The sequence below is a fragment of the Candoia aspera genome, chromosome 3 (genome assembly GCF_035149785.1).
Source record: "Candoia aspera isolate rCanAsp1 chromosome 3, rCanAsp1.hap2, whole genome shotgun sequence".
NCBI lineage: Eukaryota > Metazoa > Chordata > Lepidosauria > Squamata > Boidae > Candoia > Candoia aspera.
Window position 1 is genome coordinate 142,713,346 of NC_086155.1, and position 21,207 is coordinate 142,734,552.

General features: G+C 38.5%; 1 protein-coding gene across 1 annotated transcript in view; it reads right to left on the reverse strand.

Annotated features, from left to right (window-relative positions):
- The window catches only part of JARID2 (jumonji and AT-rich interaction domain containing 2), a 265,514-nt gene that overhangs the window by 54,010 nt on the left and 190,297 nt on the right, over positions 1-21,207 (reverse strand). The window contains exon 4 of the mRNA XM_063298933.1: positions 10,111-10,280. Coding sequence (XP_063155003.1) covers positions 10,111-10,280 — 170 coding nt within the window. The remainder of the gene's footprint in view (positions 1-10,110; positions 10,281-21,207) is intronic.

A 21,207-nucleotide genomic window follows, 5' to 3' on the forward strand; every position in this document is an offset into this window, starting at 1 on the left:
TGACACATTTTGAGGTTGGGACTTTAATTCAAAGAAGGGAGTGGAAAAACAGATAATGGCACAAAATCTAATATGTGAGTTGGTGTGATTAATTATCACCTTTTATCAAGGTAAAGGCTAAAATTATTAATATTCATCTTAACTTCAAAAACTTTAAAAATTTCATAATGTTAAAAATTACTGAATGGCATTTATTTTATCAGATCGAATGCAACGTTGCTTTTGACAACGGTTATGGAAAGTAACAACCATAAAAACCCATAAAAACATACAGCTGAACAGTTAGATGCAGAATTAACATCCTCTTGGCAAGATTATAAAAAGTAAACAGTGTAAATATTGAATTCTGCATGACAAAGACAAAAAATAAACTAGCCTGGTGCAAATCCCACTAGACAGCATTTAGAAGCAAAACACAGAATTCTTCATTAAACCAGGCTGAAAGTAGCAACTTTATATATACAGAATATATAAATACTGGTCATTGCATTGAGCGTATTTTTCTCTTGGCTTGATGTACTTTTTTTTTTTTAAAGAGAATTATGTTTGAAACCAAGAGTATAGGATAGCATCTGTTTACTCCTAAGAATACCTGGCAAAACGGTCACCATATTTATTGAAGTGCAAATTAAATGTTTAAAAAAAAAAAAATCAAATCTGGGCACAAATCAAATTGGTACATTATAAACTCAATAGAAGCTATTTCAGTCCAAGAGCCTTCTGTGTAATTTGGGCTATGGTTTGAAAAATTGGATTCTTTTCTGTGCAATATATGCCTGAGCTCCCCCTTTCCCTTTTCTAATCCTTTCTTTCTTCTCACCCTTAAATACAACTCAGCTATACTCTTGAGAAACACTAAAACAATTGAAGACTTCACAGTGCATAAAGCTACATCATGATACGGGGGCCTTTAGTTTGGCCAGTAAACATGTGCCATGCCAAAAGCTACATTTCTTAAGGATTAAGGGTTCTCCCCTGTTTGACAAGAAGCTTCATTTAATGATACATATAGGTGGAAAATCCTAGATATACTGCCTTGTCTTCCCCTCAGTACTGAGATAAGACCAGATTCTATGTACACACAGGCATGTCAATGCAAAGGTAATTTGATCTATTTAAAGGCTGCTTTTGTATTTGCTAGTATGAGGTAAAGAATCCATATGGTATATGAGACTCAGGTCTGTCGTTTCCAAGAGGAAATAGAGTAACAATATATAGGCTTTCTCTCTGCAGTAAGCATGTAGGCAGAGCTTGCTTATGCCTCAATAAACAGGAGCAGTTCTTGGGAGGGTCAATTTAAAGTCCACAGAAAGACTCTGCCCGCCCGTTAAAGCATCCGTCCTCCATCACTAGTGGACCTCAGACAGCCTAGTATTATGCCTGTAACATATGGCCCAATTTTATCACCACTGCCACCATCCCCTCTAAAGCAGGTAGTGGGAGTGGAGAAAACATAACATAATTGTTTATTTTTTATGGTAGTGGCATGTGGATGGGATTTAGAGGTTGCTATTTTTTTTTGTAAGAAAGGAATAGGTAAGGGATAGGCTGACTGTAGACACTGAAATTGTCTAAAGGTAACAACCTATCTTTCTTCTCACTCTCAGAGAAGAGAAAAAGATAAATGAGAGAATAATAATGAATATTATAAAGAAAGAAAAGAGAAGGATTATGTTTTTCAGCAAAATGTATTTTTGTTTTTTTATTACTAAGGCTGTGTTTAGTAACAGATTCTCCTTTGATGGCCTCCAAGCAATTGGATCAAACTGTAAAAGAGCATTTGAAAATATTGAGAACATATATATTTCTTTTGAATGCTAAAAGACAAGGAGAATTCTAAAGTAAAAATGAGGTATGGGAGGGGAGAGGACACTGACAATCAATGCTTACTATGAATGATGCTTAACATGAAGGCTGGGCAAAGTAGGATCCTATTTTGCTTGAAAACATGAGATTACATGGCCACAGAAAAATCAAACATGAGCTAAATCCCATAATTAATAAACTACTTCCAAACATTTCAATGGTAAAAAAGAGGCAGTATCAGATCATCCTAGAAGGTGAGACCCAAGAGATGAGGAGGAAGATCAGTAGCTGAAAGCAGATGAACCAAGCATGAGATGGTGATGGTGGTGATGGTGATGATGGTCATCTTAATTATAATTTATTAAATATATATGCCACCCAACTCCCAGCGACTCTACTCATAACACCCATGTCTGCGCATGTAGTGTAAGATATCAAACATACTAAAACAAAACAAAATAAAACATAAAAATAAAGCCATTTCACAGCAGGGGTAAGCAATGTGATGCCAAGCACCCAAGACAACCCCTGGTGAGGGCATCCTGTTTTGTTTTGTTTTTTTATAATGGCCAAAAGCTTATCAAATCATATAAGATTTGGTTTTTTAATGTAATTTTTATTAAAACGTTTAAAAAAGATTAAAAACTAATACAAACTAATATAAAGACGAAAAATAAAGAAATTGGAAAGCAAAAAGTATAAGAAAAGAAAAAAATAAAGAAAAATAGAAAGGAAAGAAAAAAGATACAAAGCAATGGCTTCCAATATTCTTCACAGCAGTTAGAAGTACAATTATATTGTAACCTCTCTATCTAAAGTTATATCATGATACTCTCCAAATGCCTCTGGAAAAGTCTTCCAAGAAATAAATTACTGTAGTGCATTACACTGTGCTTGATTTAGAGTCAGGGAAAGCTCCTAGCAGGAAACCCTCATGGCTAAGCAGTCAGATCTCCTTCCTGCTCCTACTCTGTTCCTGAATCACCACCTTCTGCAACCATTATGGAACTAGAAGTGCAACTTTTTACCATCCTCTACTCAGCCTTCATCCTTTCCCATCCATTGATTGACTGATCAGATGGTAATCATACAGCAGAAGGGCAAGAAAAGAGATGAGAGACTTGGAAATATCACACCTTTTGGCACTCTGGCAACCTGGATCCTAGTTTTTAAAATAAGCTTTAAACTGATGAAGTACAATTTCCGTAGTCTCTAGCTAGTAAAGCAAAGGGTCAAAGATTATTGGGATTACACAGATGGGAAAATCTGCTTTAGGAATCTTCTGTTGCAGTTTCTCATTTCAAGAAGTCCCTCTCTATGTTTTCCTTTTCCCATTTTGGCTGGCGATATCCTCATTTTCACTGCAAATTGAATTAAAGTACTTTGTCCTGTTTGTTAACCTTAGCACATACGTTGCAGTTGTTGCCGGTAATTTTCTCCATGGCCTTGTTCTATTAGAGGTGGGTAGTCTCTTTCTGGACTACATCACTTCAAATTACAGGTGAGAAACCACATCATTTCTAAACAACAAAAACTACAAATCTCTGAAATCTCTAGTCTCAACCTTTCTTCCTAATATAGTTGAGATAATGTTTGTACAATGAAGAAGAGAAGTTGTGTATAGGTTTTGTTGTTGTTGTTATTGCACTGGAGAATCACAAAGAAAAACTGAAAGCATGAAAAAAATAATACAAAAATTCCCTTGCCTATACACATGTTTTGTTTTCTGCTCCGATACATTTGCAGTTTGCTTCTGGACTATGCTGATTTAACTTTGTTTAACCAACTGCAGCAAACCCTATTGTTACTTAAGGAGGCCCTTGTGGATTTTTGGAGACAGGAAATGTGGGTGGGGTGGGAATTTGAGGAACTCTTTGTGTATGGTTTTGGAGAGATGGGATTACAATACTTTAAAATGCAAAACCTTTCAGAGATTAAGTTAGGAAGCAATACCAAGCTTCATGGCTTTTTACCAGAACTTTGGAATACACACACACACACACACAAACACACACATACTAAGTTGTTATATGTGTTTTGGCCAATTTATTTTCTGCTTAGGTCTCAATGTCTTTCAAGAGAACCCAAAGTCAATTCATCATCATCTAGAGTCAGCCCAGAATGAAAACAGGAAATCTCAAATAAAATCATTAATGAAAAAAATCAAACACAAAATCAAAGAAGGAGATCAGGGTCAAAGAATTGAAAATCCAAACACTATGCCAAGCAGCAATGAAGAGACAGAGCTCAGGAATGAAATCAGGAGAGATGTCAGAGTTTTCCCCTCTAGCTGTCAGATGCAGGCCAGGTTGAGCCAATAGAGGAAAGCAACAACTATACAGAATTATTATTATTATTATTATTATTCCTCCTCCTCCTCTTCCTCCTCATTTACTATCTGATTCATTCTTATTCATCTATAATCCTTGCTATCCTTGCAATATAGTGAAAACTGTCCATAAATACATTTATATTTTCTCATTTCCTATTGTTGTTTATTCGTTCAGTCGCTTCAGACTCTTCGTGACTTCATGGACCAGCCCACACCAGAGCTTCCTGTCGGTCGTCAACACCCCCAGCTCCCCCAGGGACGAGTCTGTCACCCCTAGAATATCATCCATCCATCTTGCCCTTGGTCAGCCCCTCTTCCTTTTGCCTTCCACTCTCCCTAGCATCAGCATCTTCTCCAGGCTGTCCTGTCTTCTCATTATGTGGCCAAAGTATTTCAGTTTTGCCTTTAATATCATTCCCTCAAGTGAGCAGTCTGGCTTGATTTCCTGGAGTATGGACTGGTTTGATCTTCTTGCAGTCCAAGGCACTCTCAGAATTTTCCTCCAACACCACAGTTCCAAAGCATCTATCTTCCTTCTCTCAGCCTTCCTTATGGTCCAGCTCTCACAGCCATATGTTACTACTGGGAATACCATTGCTTTAACTATGCAGACCTTTGTTGTCAGTGTGATGTCTCTGCTCTTAACTATTTTATCGAGATTGGTCATTGCTCTTCTCCCAAGGATTAAACATCTTCTGATTCCCTGACTGCAGTCAGCATCCGCAGTAATCTTTGCACCTAGAAATACAAAGTCTTTCACTGCTTCTACATTTTCTCCCTCTATTTGCCAGTTATCAATCAAGCTGGTTGCCATAATCTTGGTTTTTTTGAGGTTTAGCTGCAAGCCAGCTTTTGCACTTTCTTCTTTCACCTTCATCACAAGGCTTCTCAGTTCCTCTTCACTTTCAGCCATCAAAGTGGTATCATCTGCATATCTGAGATTGTTAAAGTTTCTTCCAGCAATTTTAACCCCAGCCTTGGATTCCTCGAGCCCAGCAGGTCACATGATGTGTTCTGCGTAAAGTTGAATAGATAGGGTGGGAGTATACAGCCCAGCCGTACCCCTTTCCCAATCTTAAACCAGTCCGTTGTTCCGTGGTCTGTTCTTACTGTTGCTATTTGGTCGTTATACAGATTCTTCAGGAGGCATACAAGATGACTTGGTATCCCCATACCACTAAGAACTTGCTACGATTTGTTATGGTCCACACAGTCAAAGGCTTTAGAATAGTCAATAGAACAGAAATAGATGTTTTTCTGAAACTCCCTGGCTTTTCCCATTATCCAGCGGATATTGGCAATTTGGTCCCTAGTTCCTCTGCCTTTTCTAAACCCAGCTTGTACATCTGGCAATTCTCGCTCCATGAATTGCTGAAGTCTACCTTGCAGGATCTTAAGCATTACCTTACTGGCATGTGAAATGAGTGCCACTGTTTGATAGTTTGAACATTCTTTAGTGTTTCCCTTTTTTGGTATGGGGATATAAGTTGATTTTTTCCAATCTGATGGCCATTCTTGGGTTTTCCAGATTTGCTGGCATATAGCATGCATTACCTTGACAGCATCATCTTGCAAGATTTTGAACAGTTCAGCTGGGATGCCATCGTCTCCTACTGCCTTGTTGTTAGCAATGCTTCTTAAGGCCCATTCAACCTCACTCTTCAGGATGTCTGGCTCTAGCTCACTGACCACACCGTCAAAGCTATCCCCGATATTGTTATCCTTCCTATACAGGTCTTCCGTATATTCTTGCCACCTTTTCTTGATCTCTTCTTCTTCTGTTAGGTCCTTGCCATCTTTGTTTTTGAACATGCCCATTCTTGCCTGGAATTTACCTCCGATGTCTCTAATTTTCTGGAAGAGGTCTCTTGTCCTTCCTATTCTATTGTCTTCTTCCACTTCCGCACATTGCTTGTTTAAAAATAATTCCTTGTCTCTTCTGGCTAACCTCTGGAATTTTGCATTTAATTGGGCATATCTCCCCCTATCACTGTTGCCTTTTGCTTTCCTTCTTTCTTGGGCTACTTCTAGTGTCTCAGCAGACAGCCATTTTGCCTTCTTGGTTTTCTCTTTCTTTGGGATGTATTTTGTTGCCGCCTCCTGAACAATGTTGCGAACTTCTGTCCATAGTTCTTCCGGGACCCTATCTACTAAGTCCAGTCCCTTAAATCTATTCTTCACCTCCACTGCATATTCCTTAGGAATATTAGTGAGCTCATATCTAGCTGATCTGTGGGTCTTCCCTAATCTCTTTAGTCTGATCCTAAATTGTGCAAGAAGAAGTTCATGATCTGAACTACATTTCCTATTAGCATCCTACATATGCAAGAACACCTGAACATGCAGACGTTATCTTAATTTAGGCTCAGTTCTGCTATGAGACTAAATCTGGTATGAAGTAACTAACTTAAGCTCAGTCTCAGTTTGAATCGCCAAGAAAAAACGAAGTCAAGTCCCATGATAGTAGCAAAAATATGAAAACGAATGAAGTGGTAAAACATCCAATACTTTTCACTAACATATTCATATTTTAAACTAATTATAACTAAATTCATGTTAAAAAGCTTATTTTTCAGAAAATGTATTAAAGTTACAAATTCAGCACCTCTACTAATCATAGCTGAAGTAAAAACATCATACCAAGTATGCTTCCTTTTCACTGTAGAACTCAAGTGCTCAAAAACTTTCATGACAGGACCAACAATGCTAATTTAGGGATTTATCCACATCATTATAAAATAAATACATTTGTTCTAAGGCATTTTGAAAGTTTTATTCTGTAGTAAAAAAGACGAGCATGCCACATGTGATTATTGCTGTTTATGTTATGATTAGTTAGAGGTTAGTATTAAAATATGTTCCATGCCTATGTTTCTTTAAAAACACTGATTTGTTTAATTACATTTAGTGAGTATGTCAGGAGCACTTAAGCTTACATCTGCTGATTGCTGAACATGAAAGAGAGTTTAATAACTATCATTATTTAATAGAAACCTATACAGGAGCAGTGTGTTCCCTTCTGTTGGGAAGAGACAGGATGCTATTTTTTTAATTGGATGCAAAGGAAAAAAACATGTTGGCACAGGACAAAATAAACACAGAGTGCAGCCTTCACTGGTCATATTTCTCACCACTGTCAAATCCTCCAAAACTTCTAGAATCTTCTATAATGATAATTAATGTAATAGAACAAGGGTAATGCATACACACTTGAACAGTTTCCCTGAAGCATGGAAAATAACTTGCAATTCTGTATTTAGTTTATGGAGGATAGCTTTCATTTCAGAAATGCCTTCTGTCATCACTGATGTATCACTTAGTGGTGGTGGGAAGCCCTTTCCCTTTGGGTGAATATTTGAAAACTGAATTTTAAGTTGCATTTTAGCATAGTGCACAAAGATTTCAGCTAGCATTATAAATAATCAGTAATAATACCATGCCTAGCAGCAACTACTTACATTATTGTAGGGAGCGCAGCTCTAAGATTGGGTCATGATTGAAATAAGTCAGGTATATGATCTTCTTTAGAGAAACAGTCTAACCTTCCTCATTCTGCTGACCTCCAGATGCTTGGGAACTACTACTGTTAGAATTCCCAGTAAGTTATGCAAAGGTATCTGCAGAATCCAACAATTTCATAAAAATGATGAAACAAGTGTTGTGCAGTCATGACATAAGATTTGTCTCTTTTGTAGATGAGTATGGTGTCATGGCAAGTGTACAAAGGAGCAGAGCTTCTATCATGATAGGACACACTTGTTTTTGTCATTTGACTCTTGCCCTTCCCTTGCAGATGCCTATGCAGAGGGCCATCTGTGGGGCAGAAAAGAAAGATGGTGGCCATGACTATGACATCAAAGCCACAATGCATGGAAAAACAATCGGGGCTTTATTACATGGTGGCAGCTGACATCTTGACTTTTTGGACCCCCTGCCCTCTGTAAATGTTCCTGGGAAGCCCAACTGCTGGCTGATAAGGCTGAAACTAACTCATAACCCTAGCACTTCTGGAAGGCACCAGACTTTAGAAAATTGAATAAAGAAAAAAAAAAGACGCAGACTAAAAAAAACCCTTGTATCATCCTTTTCACCACCCACTGTTTTCCCCCAAAGGATTCCAAACACATGATTACCTTTAAACACATGCATTTGGAACACAATAGTAAAAAAAAAAAAAAAAATGCAGGGGAGGAGAGGAATGATTTAAAATGGGCAAACTAACAGGGTATTCCTATCCTCTAAATCTCTCACAAGTGTTTTTTCCTCTAAGAAAAAGAGCTGCTGGGATTACGTGGCACGGATATATGTGTGACATATAAAGTAGTTGTACTATAAGTGAAAGATAATTGGAAAGGTTGGACGGAAAGTTGGGGGAGTTTCCTGGAGTTATTTCCAGAAAACTCATTATGTGGAATCATAAATGTTACTGACCAAGTTGTGGGTGGAGGCTAGAGGATGAGATTTTCTTACAATTCTCTATGTCCTTCAAACACCTTCCTTCTCATTTCCTTCCATGGAATATCTCCTCCCGCCCCCTTCTTCTTTTGTGAATGCAATTTGCTTGTGGCTGAAAAAGGATTATGTTCTGAACTAATTGCAAATGTCAACACTTCTTGAATTCAGTAATTTAGTGGAAAAGAAGTGTTCTAAAGGAATTTATTCCCCAAATGAAAACTTATTTTCTACCATTACACTGAAATGTAATAAATAATAATTAAAAATACATAGTCCATATAAAGATAAATTAAAGAGCAAAGATCTAACAAAGTATATGTAACTGCACCAATTTCTTTAATCCATAAAGTATTCCTTGTTTCAGTATAGAGCATATTTCCATTTAATAAGCAATACTGGGCATATTTCTCCTTAAGTAGTGAAATAATGATAGGTGTAACTATTTGGGAAGAAGGATCTGGATAAGTTGTTTAATGGCTATGTCTTCTATACAGAAAAAATCCTGGCATATTGGTTGGAGAGTAAGAACTCAGAATATTGCTCTATTTAAGGCTGACAAGGCCTTTACAGAACTGTTGGCAGAAATAAGCTAATACAAAAACATGCATATGAGATTTATTTATGAATGAGACAGTGGCTGCTGGTCTGACAGGTTTCAAACTACAGGTAGTCCTCACTTAATGACCATTCATTTAGTGACAGTTCAGACTTATGACAGTGCTGAAAAAACTGACTTATAACCGGTGCTCACACACAACCGTTGCAGCATCCCCATGGCCATGTGATCACGATTTGGGTGCTTGGCAACTGGTTCACATTTATTACCATTACAGCATCCCGTGGTCACATGATTGCCATTTCTGACCTTCCCAGCTGGCTTCTGGCAAGCAAAATCAATGGAGAACCGTGTGATTCACTTAACAACCACATGCTTCACTTAACGACTGTGGTGATTCACTTAACCATCACCACAGGAAAGGTTGTAAAATTGGGTCAGATTTGCTTAATGACCACTTTGCTTAGTAACCGAAATTCCTGTCTCAATTGTGGTTGTTAAGCGAGGACTACCTGTAACCATAATTTACAGCGTGTCCAAGAGCCCCAATTCCGACATTTGCCTGAACATGGGGAGAACATGAGCATGCAGAAAGACCGACTGCTTCTCTTCAACCTTATGCGTTCAGTCAGGAGGTCTGAAAGGTGCATTTGCTTCCATCTAGTAACCTACAACTCTACTCTGTTTTATTTTGGTCCTGGCTTGTATAGAGTTGTATCCTTATCAGGGTACCACCTGACATGGTTGTGGCAGTAGGAGAAAAATGGAGGAGGAAGTGCTGTGTATAGGGCTTTGATCTCCCAAAGGAGAGATGGGGTATAAACCTAATAATTAAATAAATAAACCCTTAAATCGTCAAACAGAATGTATGTTAATGAGGACCATGACATTTGGAAAGCGACTCCTCAAAGTCTGTATCTGTCTCCTGATTTAAGTGGCAAGGTGGTGAAAAACCTCTTACCTCGAAGGCAGAGAAATGTAAGGAAATCTTCTGTCTTGGGCTTCCTTTTGGAGAGGTCAGAGATCTGTGTAGCTGGAGGGGGCAATAATGGCTCCACTATCTTTACTGGAGTTGTGCTGGGACTGTTTGGCTGAGACTGAGCAAACTTTCTTTGTGCTTGCAGCCTTGGCCTATGGAAAAATAGAGGAAACACAAATGCAGTTAGAAGGCAGGGACCAAAGCAAAAGATAGAGAATTCTAGTTCTCAGACATTATCTTAAAACCAGCGATAATATAATTTTCTGTCTTCGCTGGGGCTCTTACGATGTCAATATTTGTTTTAAATGTACTGTGGATGTTTGATCTGTTGTTATAATGTATACTCTGTAAACCACTGAGAGTCATTAAGTGTATGGCGGAATATACATTTAATAAAGAAATAACTAATGTAACTAGCTAAAAAAATCCAGAAACTTGCTTTAAAAAGCTCATATCCAACAAAGAGCTTCCAGGAAACAAATATGTACAGCAAATACGCATTTTGGAAGATTTGGAAGCCAATGGGAAGAATGACAGCTATTAAGCAGAAGGAGGGAGTATCTTCAGTGGCTAACTACACTCAGAGGTAAATTTTAGATTATGAGGGTTGAGGTGGTGGTAATAGGTGGTTGGTGGTGGTGGTGGTGATGATACATGGATTTTTCATTTTGCTACAGCATAATGCTTACTGGCATTTTGTATTTGTGTTGTATTGTATTGCTGGCAAATTGTATTTCAAAGATCTTCTAGAGCTCACACAATTATTTCTTTTCTACATCGATACCATAGGCAAATACAAAATATATGTGTGGCACATCATTTTTGAAAAAGTGCACCCCTAGGTTCTTGTCCCTTTCAAATGTACATAAATAGTAAAAAAAAAAAAGATCACACTCTACTAATTAGGTAAGCTGCTAGAAATGGGTGGCTACATTCTATGTGACCATATCCCATGCTGGTACTTTCATTTGAAACCCTGAATTCAAGAGATGTGTCGCATAATTTGTACTAAATACTGACCTTCTTGGAGCTGTAACATTAAAGACACCATATTATCCACTGCTGCCAAGAGGCCTGACTCTTTAAACATTGCTAAAGTAGTAGTAGATACAATTACTTTACAGCATCAACTATGTCACACAAGTAACAGAAGAACTGGTCTTTTTTTTAATCACAAACACAGAACTCCTGCAATGGTGTGAATTTATGCAATTCTCAGGAAGAGATATATGCCCATCTATTTGATAGATCCAGAATATAAATAAGACCATAGCACAAACTTAAATAACCTGGTGATGTCCTCTGTGCCACCTCTGGCCTGTAACAGACCTTCCTTCAAATTAGATTTTTTCCACAGTCTTCCTAACTCAATCCAATTATATGTCATGTACAAGAAACTCTATTTGGCTGTCCACTGATAGAACATTTTACAATCCCAAAGTAGCTAATGTCAGTGGTTTTGAAAGAACTGAAGCCAAGTTCCTGTCATTTCACCAGCTGATAATGAATGCGCTCCTGATTTCCCTCCAAGACGTTGTCATATATATAAAATATTCCAAGATGATCTCTTAATGAACGATTAATGAGAATTATCACCTGTTTATGCATGTTTTGCTTTTCCGCACCACAAAATGCAGTATTATTCAAAGCATCAACTACTTGGCTTCCTTGAATATAATGTATTTCTTGCAAATGTTCTAAAGATTCTCATGATGCAGAAGGGGGGAAAAAACCCAAACAAAAAAAGCCCTCCACAACTCAAGCAATAAAAAACAAAAAACAAATGCAGAAAACAGATGTGCCCCCCCCCCCAAGTTGAAGGTGAGAGAAGGTGGAAAATAATCTAAGAGAATTTCTTAGACATCTAGCTCCTGTTTAGCTGTGCTAAACACATTTTGTCAGGATTTTATTCTTAATCTGAAGGAAATGGGGATGATGAACTTGAAAAAGCTGAAGTGCTTTGCCCTGACCCCTTCCTCAGTCAATGACTTATGTCTCCTAGGCAATTTCCTGAGAGACACAGCAGGAGTTGGCAGGAATCCCCAATGCCTGGTGGGGTTGAAGCTTCCACTCCTTTCCAATGTTTCTCCTCCAGTCCATCTGAGAATTCTCATTGCTCACAATGATTTGAAAAGAGCAAACAAGCAGCATAAGCTGCAGCCACACCATAGGACCAGTTCTGCAGTTTTGGGGTGAACCAGACTCAGCATTAAAGATGCAAAATGCTGCTGTGGCTAGAAGAGCTTTTTGTTGAACTTTGGCTGATGCTTGTTCATGGAAAAGCACATCTGGCTACACAACTATTACTGTAACACAAGGTACATGGATGTAGTCAACACTGTCTTTTGCGGGGAAAGTGTACCTTTAAATCAATTTTAACTCCTTTTCTTTTTTTTTATTTTCAGCAGTGGTTTTCCCTTGCCTTTTTTCTAGGACTAAGAGATACTGGTCCAAAGTCACCCAGTGAGTGAGATGGGTGGTGATGAAATTCGAAATATAAATATAAATAAATAAATAAACTGTGCAAAGTGGCTTGGGGTGGACTTTTGCGGGGATTTTTAGTAGCTGGAGTTATGGCTGCTTATTCCTCTCTCACAAGGGAGAAAGAGCACATCCTAGCTCTCTGTTAGCTTGCTGTCTGCCTCTGCCTTTTCTGGTGAAGGAAGGGAGCCAGGGAGTGGTACGGATGAAACTAACAGAGGGGAGGAGGCAGGCGGCTTTGGGTTTAGGATGCTGAGTGCTGGTCAGATTCTGGCACTTAATCAGCCTGCTAGGAGAGTGAGGGTTGAGTATGTGGATGGGGCCCTGGGTCCTGGGGGAGAGATGGCAAGGGTGGGGGACCACTAGTGCAGTGGGGAGTGGAGGCAGGCAGGAACTTTGCAATGGTGATGGGCAGGGGAAATATGCTGGGAGTCATGGGGCAGGCTGCTTATATGGAATGTGATCCTGCTGTCTTGCACTAGTACCATCCCCTGAACTTGCCCCAAATACCCAGTCATCAAACTTTAGGAGGCCCAGGGTTTCAGCTGTTGTTGCTCAATACCAGGTTGGTCTCTAATAAGGCTCACCTCATCTGTGATCTAATGTTGGATAAGAAGGCTTACCTGGCATGCATTACCAAGACCTGGCTGGGCATGTCCCCTCTCCAAAATGTACCCATCCAGGTTTCAATTGTAGCATTAGCCACACCCCAGGGCAATGGGGTGGGGAAGTAGCTATGGTTATTCAGGAGACTCTGGAGGTTGTCAGGGTGCTGCCTTGTAGATAGCTGGGTGTCAGACCTTACGAGATTGGGCCCTAGGGATCAGTGGGGGCTGCTGCTGTACCAGCCTCTCTGCCTCATAGCAGTTTCCTTGCCCATGCTGCTTGATGTTGTATTCAGGTTAACAATGGAGCTTTCCAGGCTTATAGTGCTGGGGTGGGGGGCATGTTTCTCTGGGTGCAGATCCACTTATTGAGGGCCCAACTCATAGGGGGCACATGTTTAGCCCTGTTTTTTTTTGTCTCATGACTGTGGCAATGTGATCTGGGATTGGTGGGGCACTGTTATCAGTTCTCTGCATGGACAGATCATTCTGTTAACTGCAAAGTTTACCACAGCCGCTGTCCAACACAAAGACACTGGACTATTTGATTGGTCAACTCCAGATTCCTAATGAACACAACAGGGTTTCAGAAGGAACTTGGCGTTGTCCCTGATGCTTTGATGTATGGTCCAATTGAGGTTTTAGTTGCCACTTGGAATTGGAGGAAAACAATGGCCTTGGATCAGATCATACTCATCTGGGCTCCCTCTGGTGGGCCCCCTTGTTTACAGAGGACCTCCTGAGGATGAAGTGGCAGAAACCTAGAATACCCCAGAGGATGACAAAGTACAATTCTGACTGAATGTAAGAACTTTTTTAAAGGTTTATTTTGTGGCAGTAAGAGCAGAGAAATGGATCCATGCCCTTCCTGGTTAAGGCCTCCAAAGAGCAATCGTGTCGGTGGTAAATGCACCCTTGAGAGGGTGGTGGTTCTGCCAACTCTAGAGGAGGCTGTGGTCCACTCCAATCAAGAAGCCATAGCTGGATCCAACATAATAGGATAATTTTTAGGGAAAGTTGTTGAGAAGGTGGTTGGGTTGCTTTCTAAAGGGTCCTAAAGGAAGTGGATTATCTGCCCCCCCATCCAATGGTTTCAGAGCAGAACACAGTATTGATATAGCATTGGTTGTGCTTGATGACCTTTGGTAGAATTGAGAAGGGGCAAGTATATCCTCTCAGCAGTTTTCAACATGATTGACCATAGTACCCTTCTGGACCTACTCAGAAGAGTTGGGAGTGGCAGGCATAGTATAATAGCCACGCTTCTCCTTTCTCTGGGTTCAGTTCCAGGCAGTATTGGTGGATAGTAGGGGGCGATCTAGCCCTATTCCCCTATGAAAGAACAGCCATCATAACAAACAAGCAAACCATAGCACATATTTTATATGCTAACTGTAATGAACAATACATATTTAAAATTTTGCAGTGCTTAGAACACTCCTTAACAGAAGTTGCAGTCTTAAATGTATACAATCACATCTAACATATTTAAGTGTTTTATTTACACAGAAATGTTGTAACAAATGAAGCAATGCTATGCATATTCTTATGGGTGAATACCAAAAGAAAATATATAGCACTTTCAAAAGAAAAAATATGGTACTATGAAATTTTGAAAAGAGAAAGCTCTTTTCAAAGCTCTTTCAATGGTTGTCAGACATGGCCTAGTCTATAATAAAAGGCTTAGAAACTTATTAAAATGTATGCATGATTAAAAAGACAAATTCAATTCTAGGTCAAAGGTAAATTGCAATGAAGAAATTCATAGTCTATGCAACAGTCTGGAGTCAAGAGCTGATCTAAGTCACTCAAAATATAGTCTTCTAAGATATTATTTTAGATTACTAAAATGGCCCTTTGGATTATGAAATTGTAATAGGCTAAATAATCAGCTTTATTTTCATGCCATGAGACATTTATAGTATCCAACAACATAAAAAAGTTTAGTCATTAATGGGCACCCATCAACTGGATTAGCATGCAGCTTTTGCTGATTTCAATGCAATCACCTACCAACAGGGCTACCACACCTGGGCTGCAAAAATTCAGATGACCACTGGGTGGTGGCAAGGAATTACATATTTATATAAATGTTTGCTGACATCCTGTGGTCATCTGGAGTTTTGCAGCCCAAGATGGTAGCCCTACACACTTCTCAATGGAGAAAAATGATGCTAAGCCAGCAATGTGGTGGGTCAGGCATGTCAAGAAGAACAGCAGTTAGGAAGGGTACTTTAGTAATGATACTTGAGCTCTTGGAGGAAAGACAGGATATAAATCTAACAAACAAACAATGGGGCACAAGGGATTACACTAAGCACCTCTAAATAGGGACCATATTAAATCTTCTTAGAAAGCTACCATAAATTATATTTTCTGGGTTGGATAATTGGAGTTAGATAATAACTTTCTAAAACAGCAACAAGCATCTCTGGATAATTTTTCTATTCCCCCCCCCCCCCCCAGTAATATACCACAGAATAGTTTGAATAAAGAATAGATGGCAAACTATTGGAGGGTTACCTACTACTAATCAAACGCTATTCAAGAAAAAGAAGCAGAAGCATGTTACACATAGACCACTGGCTTATTTTTTAGCATTCTACTGCTCAAAAATAATCTGTAATAAAAACACAGTCTGTCAGTAATATTTCACTCCTATCTGTGTAATAAAAAAGAAAACAAACAGGAACTCATGAAACAGTATCAGCATGCTGCTACAAGTTCTTTTGAACCTCCCATCTTCTTGTATCCTTTCATTATCACAGCTTCCTGCAAGACATACTTATAGGAAGATCCTGTATTTTAGCCAAATTATTACAACCATGTGATAAATAATGAAAGATAATTCAAGGGTAAGCATTTCCCCTGTCTAGTTTAAGAAAACATCAATGAAGTTCAAGGTCTAAGAAAAATTGTATATTTTAGAGCTGTAGCCTTAAAGGAGAGCCAGTTTGATGTAGTGGTTAAAGGCGCTGGGCTAGAAACCAAGAGGCTGGGTTCCAGTCCCACCTTAATCAAGAAGCCAGATGGGTGACTTTGGGCCAGTCACTCTCTCTCAGCCCCAGGAAAAAGGCAAGGCCAAACCACTTCTGAAAATCTTGCTAAGAAGACTGCCTAGACTTGTCTAGCCAATTGCTAGGAGTCAAAACTGACTCAAAGGAAAGGGTGCGCGCACACACACACACACGCACACACAAAGCCTTAAAAGGTGACAACATAATAATTTAGCTGATTTTTTTAAAAAAGCAAAACTGCCCTGGATTACATCTGTTTTACATTTGATTCAAAACTAGCAACAATGCCTCTTTTTATGCTGAGGATGATTGTGTACAGCAAGGAGCTCTGGGAAATATAAGGTAACTTTGTGCAATGCAATAAAATTTTATTGCTCTGCTAGACCAGAACAAAAATAGAACAAACAGTAAGAGTATAATAATATTAATAAATTATTAAGTGTCAACTCCTGTATCCTAGGCAATATAATTAGCAATCCACTCCCATGAATGATTTAGTAGAAAGCCAGGTTCTAGTTACAAAAAAGCAAAACTCTGCAATTAAGTTATTCTCTGGTCCCTGGTCAACAGATAAATAATCTGTATAAGAAAATTGGTTAATAAAAGCTGAATTAGCCTTAATTGGGAATCAGCATAAAACTTCGCAGTGTCAAAAAAGACAAATTTGACTGTTTGTCTCCTCTGCATTGCAGGGGCATTATTAGGTCTGGGCAAAAATTGTAATATACACTCCGTAGGTTCTGTATCTCTGGGAGGAGCAGGTGATCGGCTTTCTATTACCAGAAGTGATATAAATGGCTACTACAGGTAGTTCTTGGGTTATGACCTACTCATTCAACGACTGTTCAAAGTTACAACAGTGCTGAACAAGGGGGACCTATGACCAGTCCTCAAAGTTACAGCTATCACAGTGTCTCTGCAGTTACATAATTACAATGTGGGCACTTGGCAACCAGCTCACAATTACATTGGTTGCAGCATCCCGTGGTCATGTGATCACCATTTGCGACCTTCCCTGCCAGTTTCCCACAAGCAAAGTAATGGGGAAGCCAGCAGGAGGTTGCAAGTTGCTCCTGCCACTTTTTCTCCTGAGGCAGCATGGGGATCTTATACTCCATAGCACCAACCCTGGGTGCCTGCACACACTCCACAGTGCCTGCCTGGGGCACCTGCTTAACCATACTCCATAGCATCTGCCCATGACACTCATCCACACTCCATAACGTCCACCCATGGCACCCGCCTGTACTCTACAGTGCCCATCTGCAGCACCTACCTGTCTACCTGTACTCCGTAGCACCTGCCTATGGCACCCACCTGCCCGTAGCTCTTGCTTGCTGGCCTGGGATGCGGTTTCAGCGCCTCTTCCCACATTGCGGTCATTTGAGGTTCTCACTTAACAACCTATGCAGTCCTTGCTTAACAATGGCAACAGGGACTGCTGGCATTGACATTGCTAAGCAATGAGGTCATGTGATGTTGCGCTTTACGACCGTATTGCTTAGTGATGGAAATTCTGGTCCCCAAACTGCCATTGTAACCTGACAACTACCTGTTATGCCTCTGCTCTAGGACTGACCTAACAGGTTTTATCTCTTTCATGGAATTTTATGTAATTCTGAAATAAATGTAAAAATCAGGCAGCAACAGCAACAATAACAAAAATTGAAGAAATTAAGGGAAACATTGTGAAAGATATGTGTGATTGCAGAGGCACTAAAACTCCAAAATTGTTGCCAAAAATGACTTCACTGAATTTTGGTTCACTTAATTATACTCGTATCAGTTTGGGCCCAGCAGCAGTATTAACTGAACTTTCCTCAAATGTTGAAAAGCCTGCCTACAACAGCTTCATCTTGACCTGGGGAGCTAATCATTCTTGAAATCAATCAGGATTACTGTAATTTTATTATGTTTTGAAGACTCTTTCATTGAATGTCCCAACATTCTAAATTAGCATGTAAACATATAATATGTTCCAGTTTGAATGTGTTCCCAAGATACCTCATATTAACCTTTGCACAAGTGTTTTGAACATCCTAATTCGAAAGAACAGTAAGTAATGCAAAATACAGCCTGCAAATAAGGGATGTAAGAAAGGGCAGGCTGGGGAAGGAGTATGGAGGCAGGATGAGCAATGTGAGAGCTCGAGAATATTCTCATCTACAACGCAGGACGAATGTGGCTTTGCGGAGTCGGAGAGACAGGCAAACCACGGAGGCAGCACTGGAAGAAGAGCTCTGCCGACGAAGAGCTTCAGCGGCTTTGGAGCGGCAGGCGAAAGCTTTAACTTTCTTGTCATTTTCACTTTCGCCGTAAAAGAGCAGCCAGGAAGCCAGGAAGCAAGAACTGTAGAGCCTGCGTGAGTAGCCTAGCTTTCTAGGCAATTCTGCTGCCCCCTTCACTTCGATGAAAGGAACAATAATTACTGACTAAATAAAGAAAAAAGAAGAAACTTCCTAAGAAGGGGGAAAAAAAACTTTACGATTGGGGGGAAAAATCTTTATTATAAGTCCTTGCTGCGATAAGGGGAAAACTGATTTATTTAATTAATTCATCACGCCATATTGTAATATACTATAGCTTTATATAAATACTTAAGCATATTTTGTACTGTGTAAGTAGAAATAGATATTGTATATTGTAACATATAAACAAATAGTGTATTAGGATTAATAGTTAAGATAAGCTAAAAAATTAAGGATATTTACAAAACAAAATGAATACAAGAAGACAGTTTAGGAGAGGCTCAGAAGCGGGGGAAGGTGAATGGCTGAAAGCCATGTTTGAAGACTTTACACAGAAAACAATTCAAAACATCACTCAAAATTTAACTCATTTATTGAAAGAGAAAATTGATGGCTTTGAGAAAAGATTAGACCATAAGTTAGAGACAATGGACAAAATAATAAAAGCAGATATCCAAGAAGAGAAAGAGTGGAGAAATTAGAATGGGAAAAGGACACTGAATTAGACCGTTTAACTGTGTTAGAGTTAAAAGAAAAAGAATACTGTATTAGGCTTAGAGGAGTATCAGAAAAAAAAGCCAGAAATTAGAGAAATAGTGATTCAAATGCTTGCCAATTTAATTGACTGGGATGAAGAAAAATTAGAAGAAAATATAGAAAAAATATATAAACTTGAAATATGCAAAGGTTCATAGGAAACCAAGAGACATAATAATTGAATTTGCAAGAAAGAGGACAAAAGAATTGATAATACAGGCCTCTTATGGTAAAAAAATTAACATTGAAGGAGAGGAAATCATGATACTGAAGGACATACCACTGAAAAGACTTAAAAAGAGAATACTTTTTTCTTACTGATGTCTTAAAAAGAAATAAAATTCCCTTCAGATGGGAAATTCTGGAGGGAGTTAATGTTATGTTTAAACAACGAAGATACAAATTGAATACTATCTCAAAAGGGCAGGAATTTCTTAAAAAACATAAGAAAGATCTGGAAACAGATGCAGAGGGGAGTGACAGATTTAAAAGTAAAGAAAGTAAAGGAAAGTGTCTAGATTCTGAAGACCCCAGTGTAGAAGAATTAGCTTCTAGCTCTAAAGAGTTTACAATACTTCTCTCAAATGAATGAACAAAAATGCCTCTCCTGGAACATAAATGGAGTCAACTCCCCAGTTAAAAGGAAAAAAGTTTTTCATTATTTATATAAATTGAAACAAGATATTATATGTCTTCAGGAAATGCACATTGCTAAAAAAGATGATAAATATTTGATAAACAAGAAATTAGGAAATGAATTTATAGCAGCAAGTGAAAAAAAAACCCAAATGGAATTGTAATATATGCAAAGCCTCATTTAAACTCTAAATTGATAAGTGCTGACAAAAATGGAAGATATCTAATAATAGAAGTGGAACTGCCAAGCCTTAAAGTATTAGTGGTTGGAGTATATGCCCCGAATGATAATCAGAAATTTTTTTTATCAAAATTTACTTAATGTACTTTCTGAACTACCCTATAATAATTGGATTATGATGGGAGATTGGAATGGGGTTACTTTACCTATCTTTGATAGAAAGTCTGAACAACAAATTTAAAAAAATCAAGGAAAATTACCTCAGTCTTTTTTTGATATGACTGAAAATTTGGCTATTGTAAATGCCTGGAGATATAAAAATGGCTTGGCCAGAGATTATACCTTCTACTCAGATAGATTCAAATTGTTCTCCAGGATTGATATGATATGGCTATCTAAAAATTTGGCAAATAAAATCTCTGATGTAACAACCCTCCCCAGATCCTTCTCAGACCATAACCCGATTCAATTGAGCATAAAATGCCACCCAAAAAATTATAGGTGGAGATTAAATGAAACTTTGCTGAGAAATAAAGAATTTGTAGAAGATTACAAAAAGAAACTAAAGGAATTATTTGAATGGAATCTAAATAAAGAAGTAAGTATTGGTACTGTGTGGGATACTAGTAAGGCCTATATGAGAGGGTTCTTTATGTATCAAAATAGGTGTTTGAAAAGGAAACCACAACAAAAAACTCAAATAATTTTAGATCAAATTAAGTTAAAAGAAAAAGAGCTCCAATTAAAGCCATCTGATGAGGAAACAAATCGCCAAATAAAAATTTTGCAACAACAATTAAAAATACTTACAACAGATGAAATTGAAAGGAAACTGAGATATATCAAACAAGGAAACTTTGAATATGCTAATAAAGCGGGTAAATGGTTGGCATATAAATTAAGAAAAGATAAGGGGAAAAAAACCATTACCAAAATTCGAGAAAATGGGCAAGAATTAGTTGACAATGAAAAAATTAAGAAGGCATTTTAAAACTTTTTTACAAATTTATCTTCAGCAAAGGATCGTTACCTTGTCGTGGTGCTGGAGCTTGAGCACCTCAATGATGCCATGAGCTAAACCGTGAAGGGCCACCCAAGATGGGAAGGTCATGACAGAGAGGTCAGACTAAAAGCGATCCCTGGGGAAGGTAATG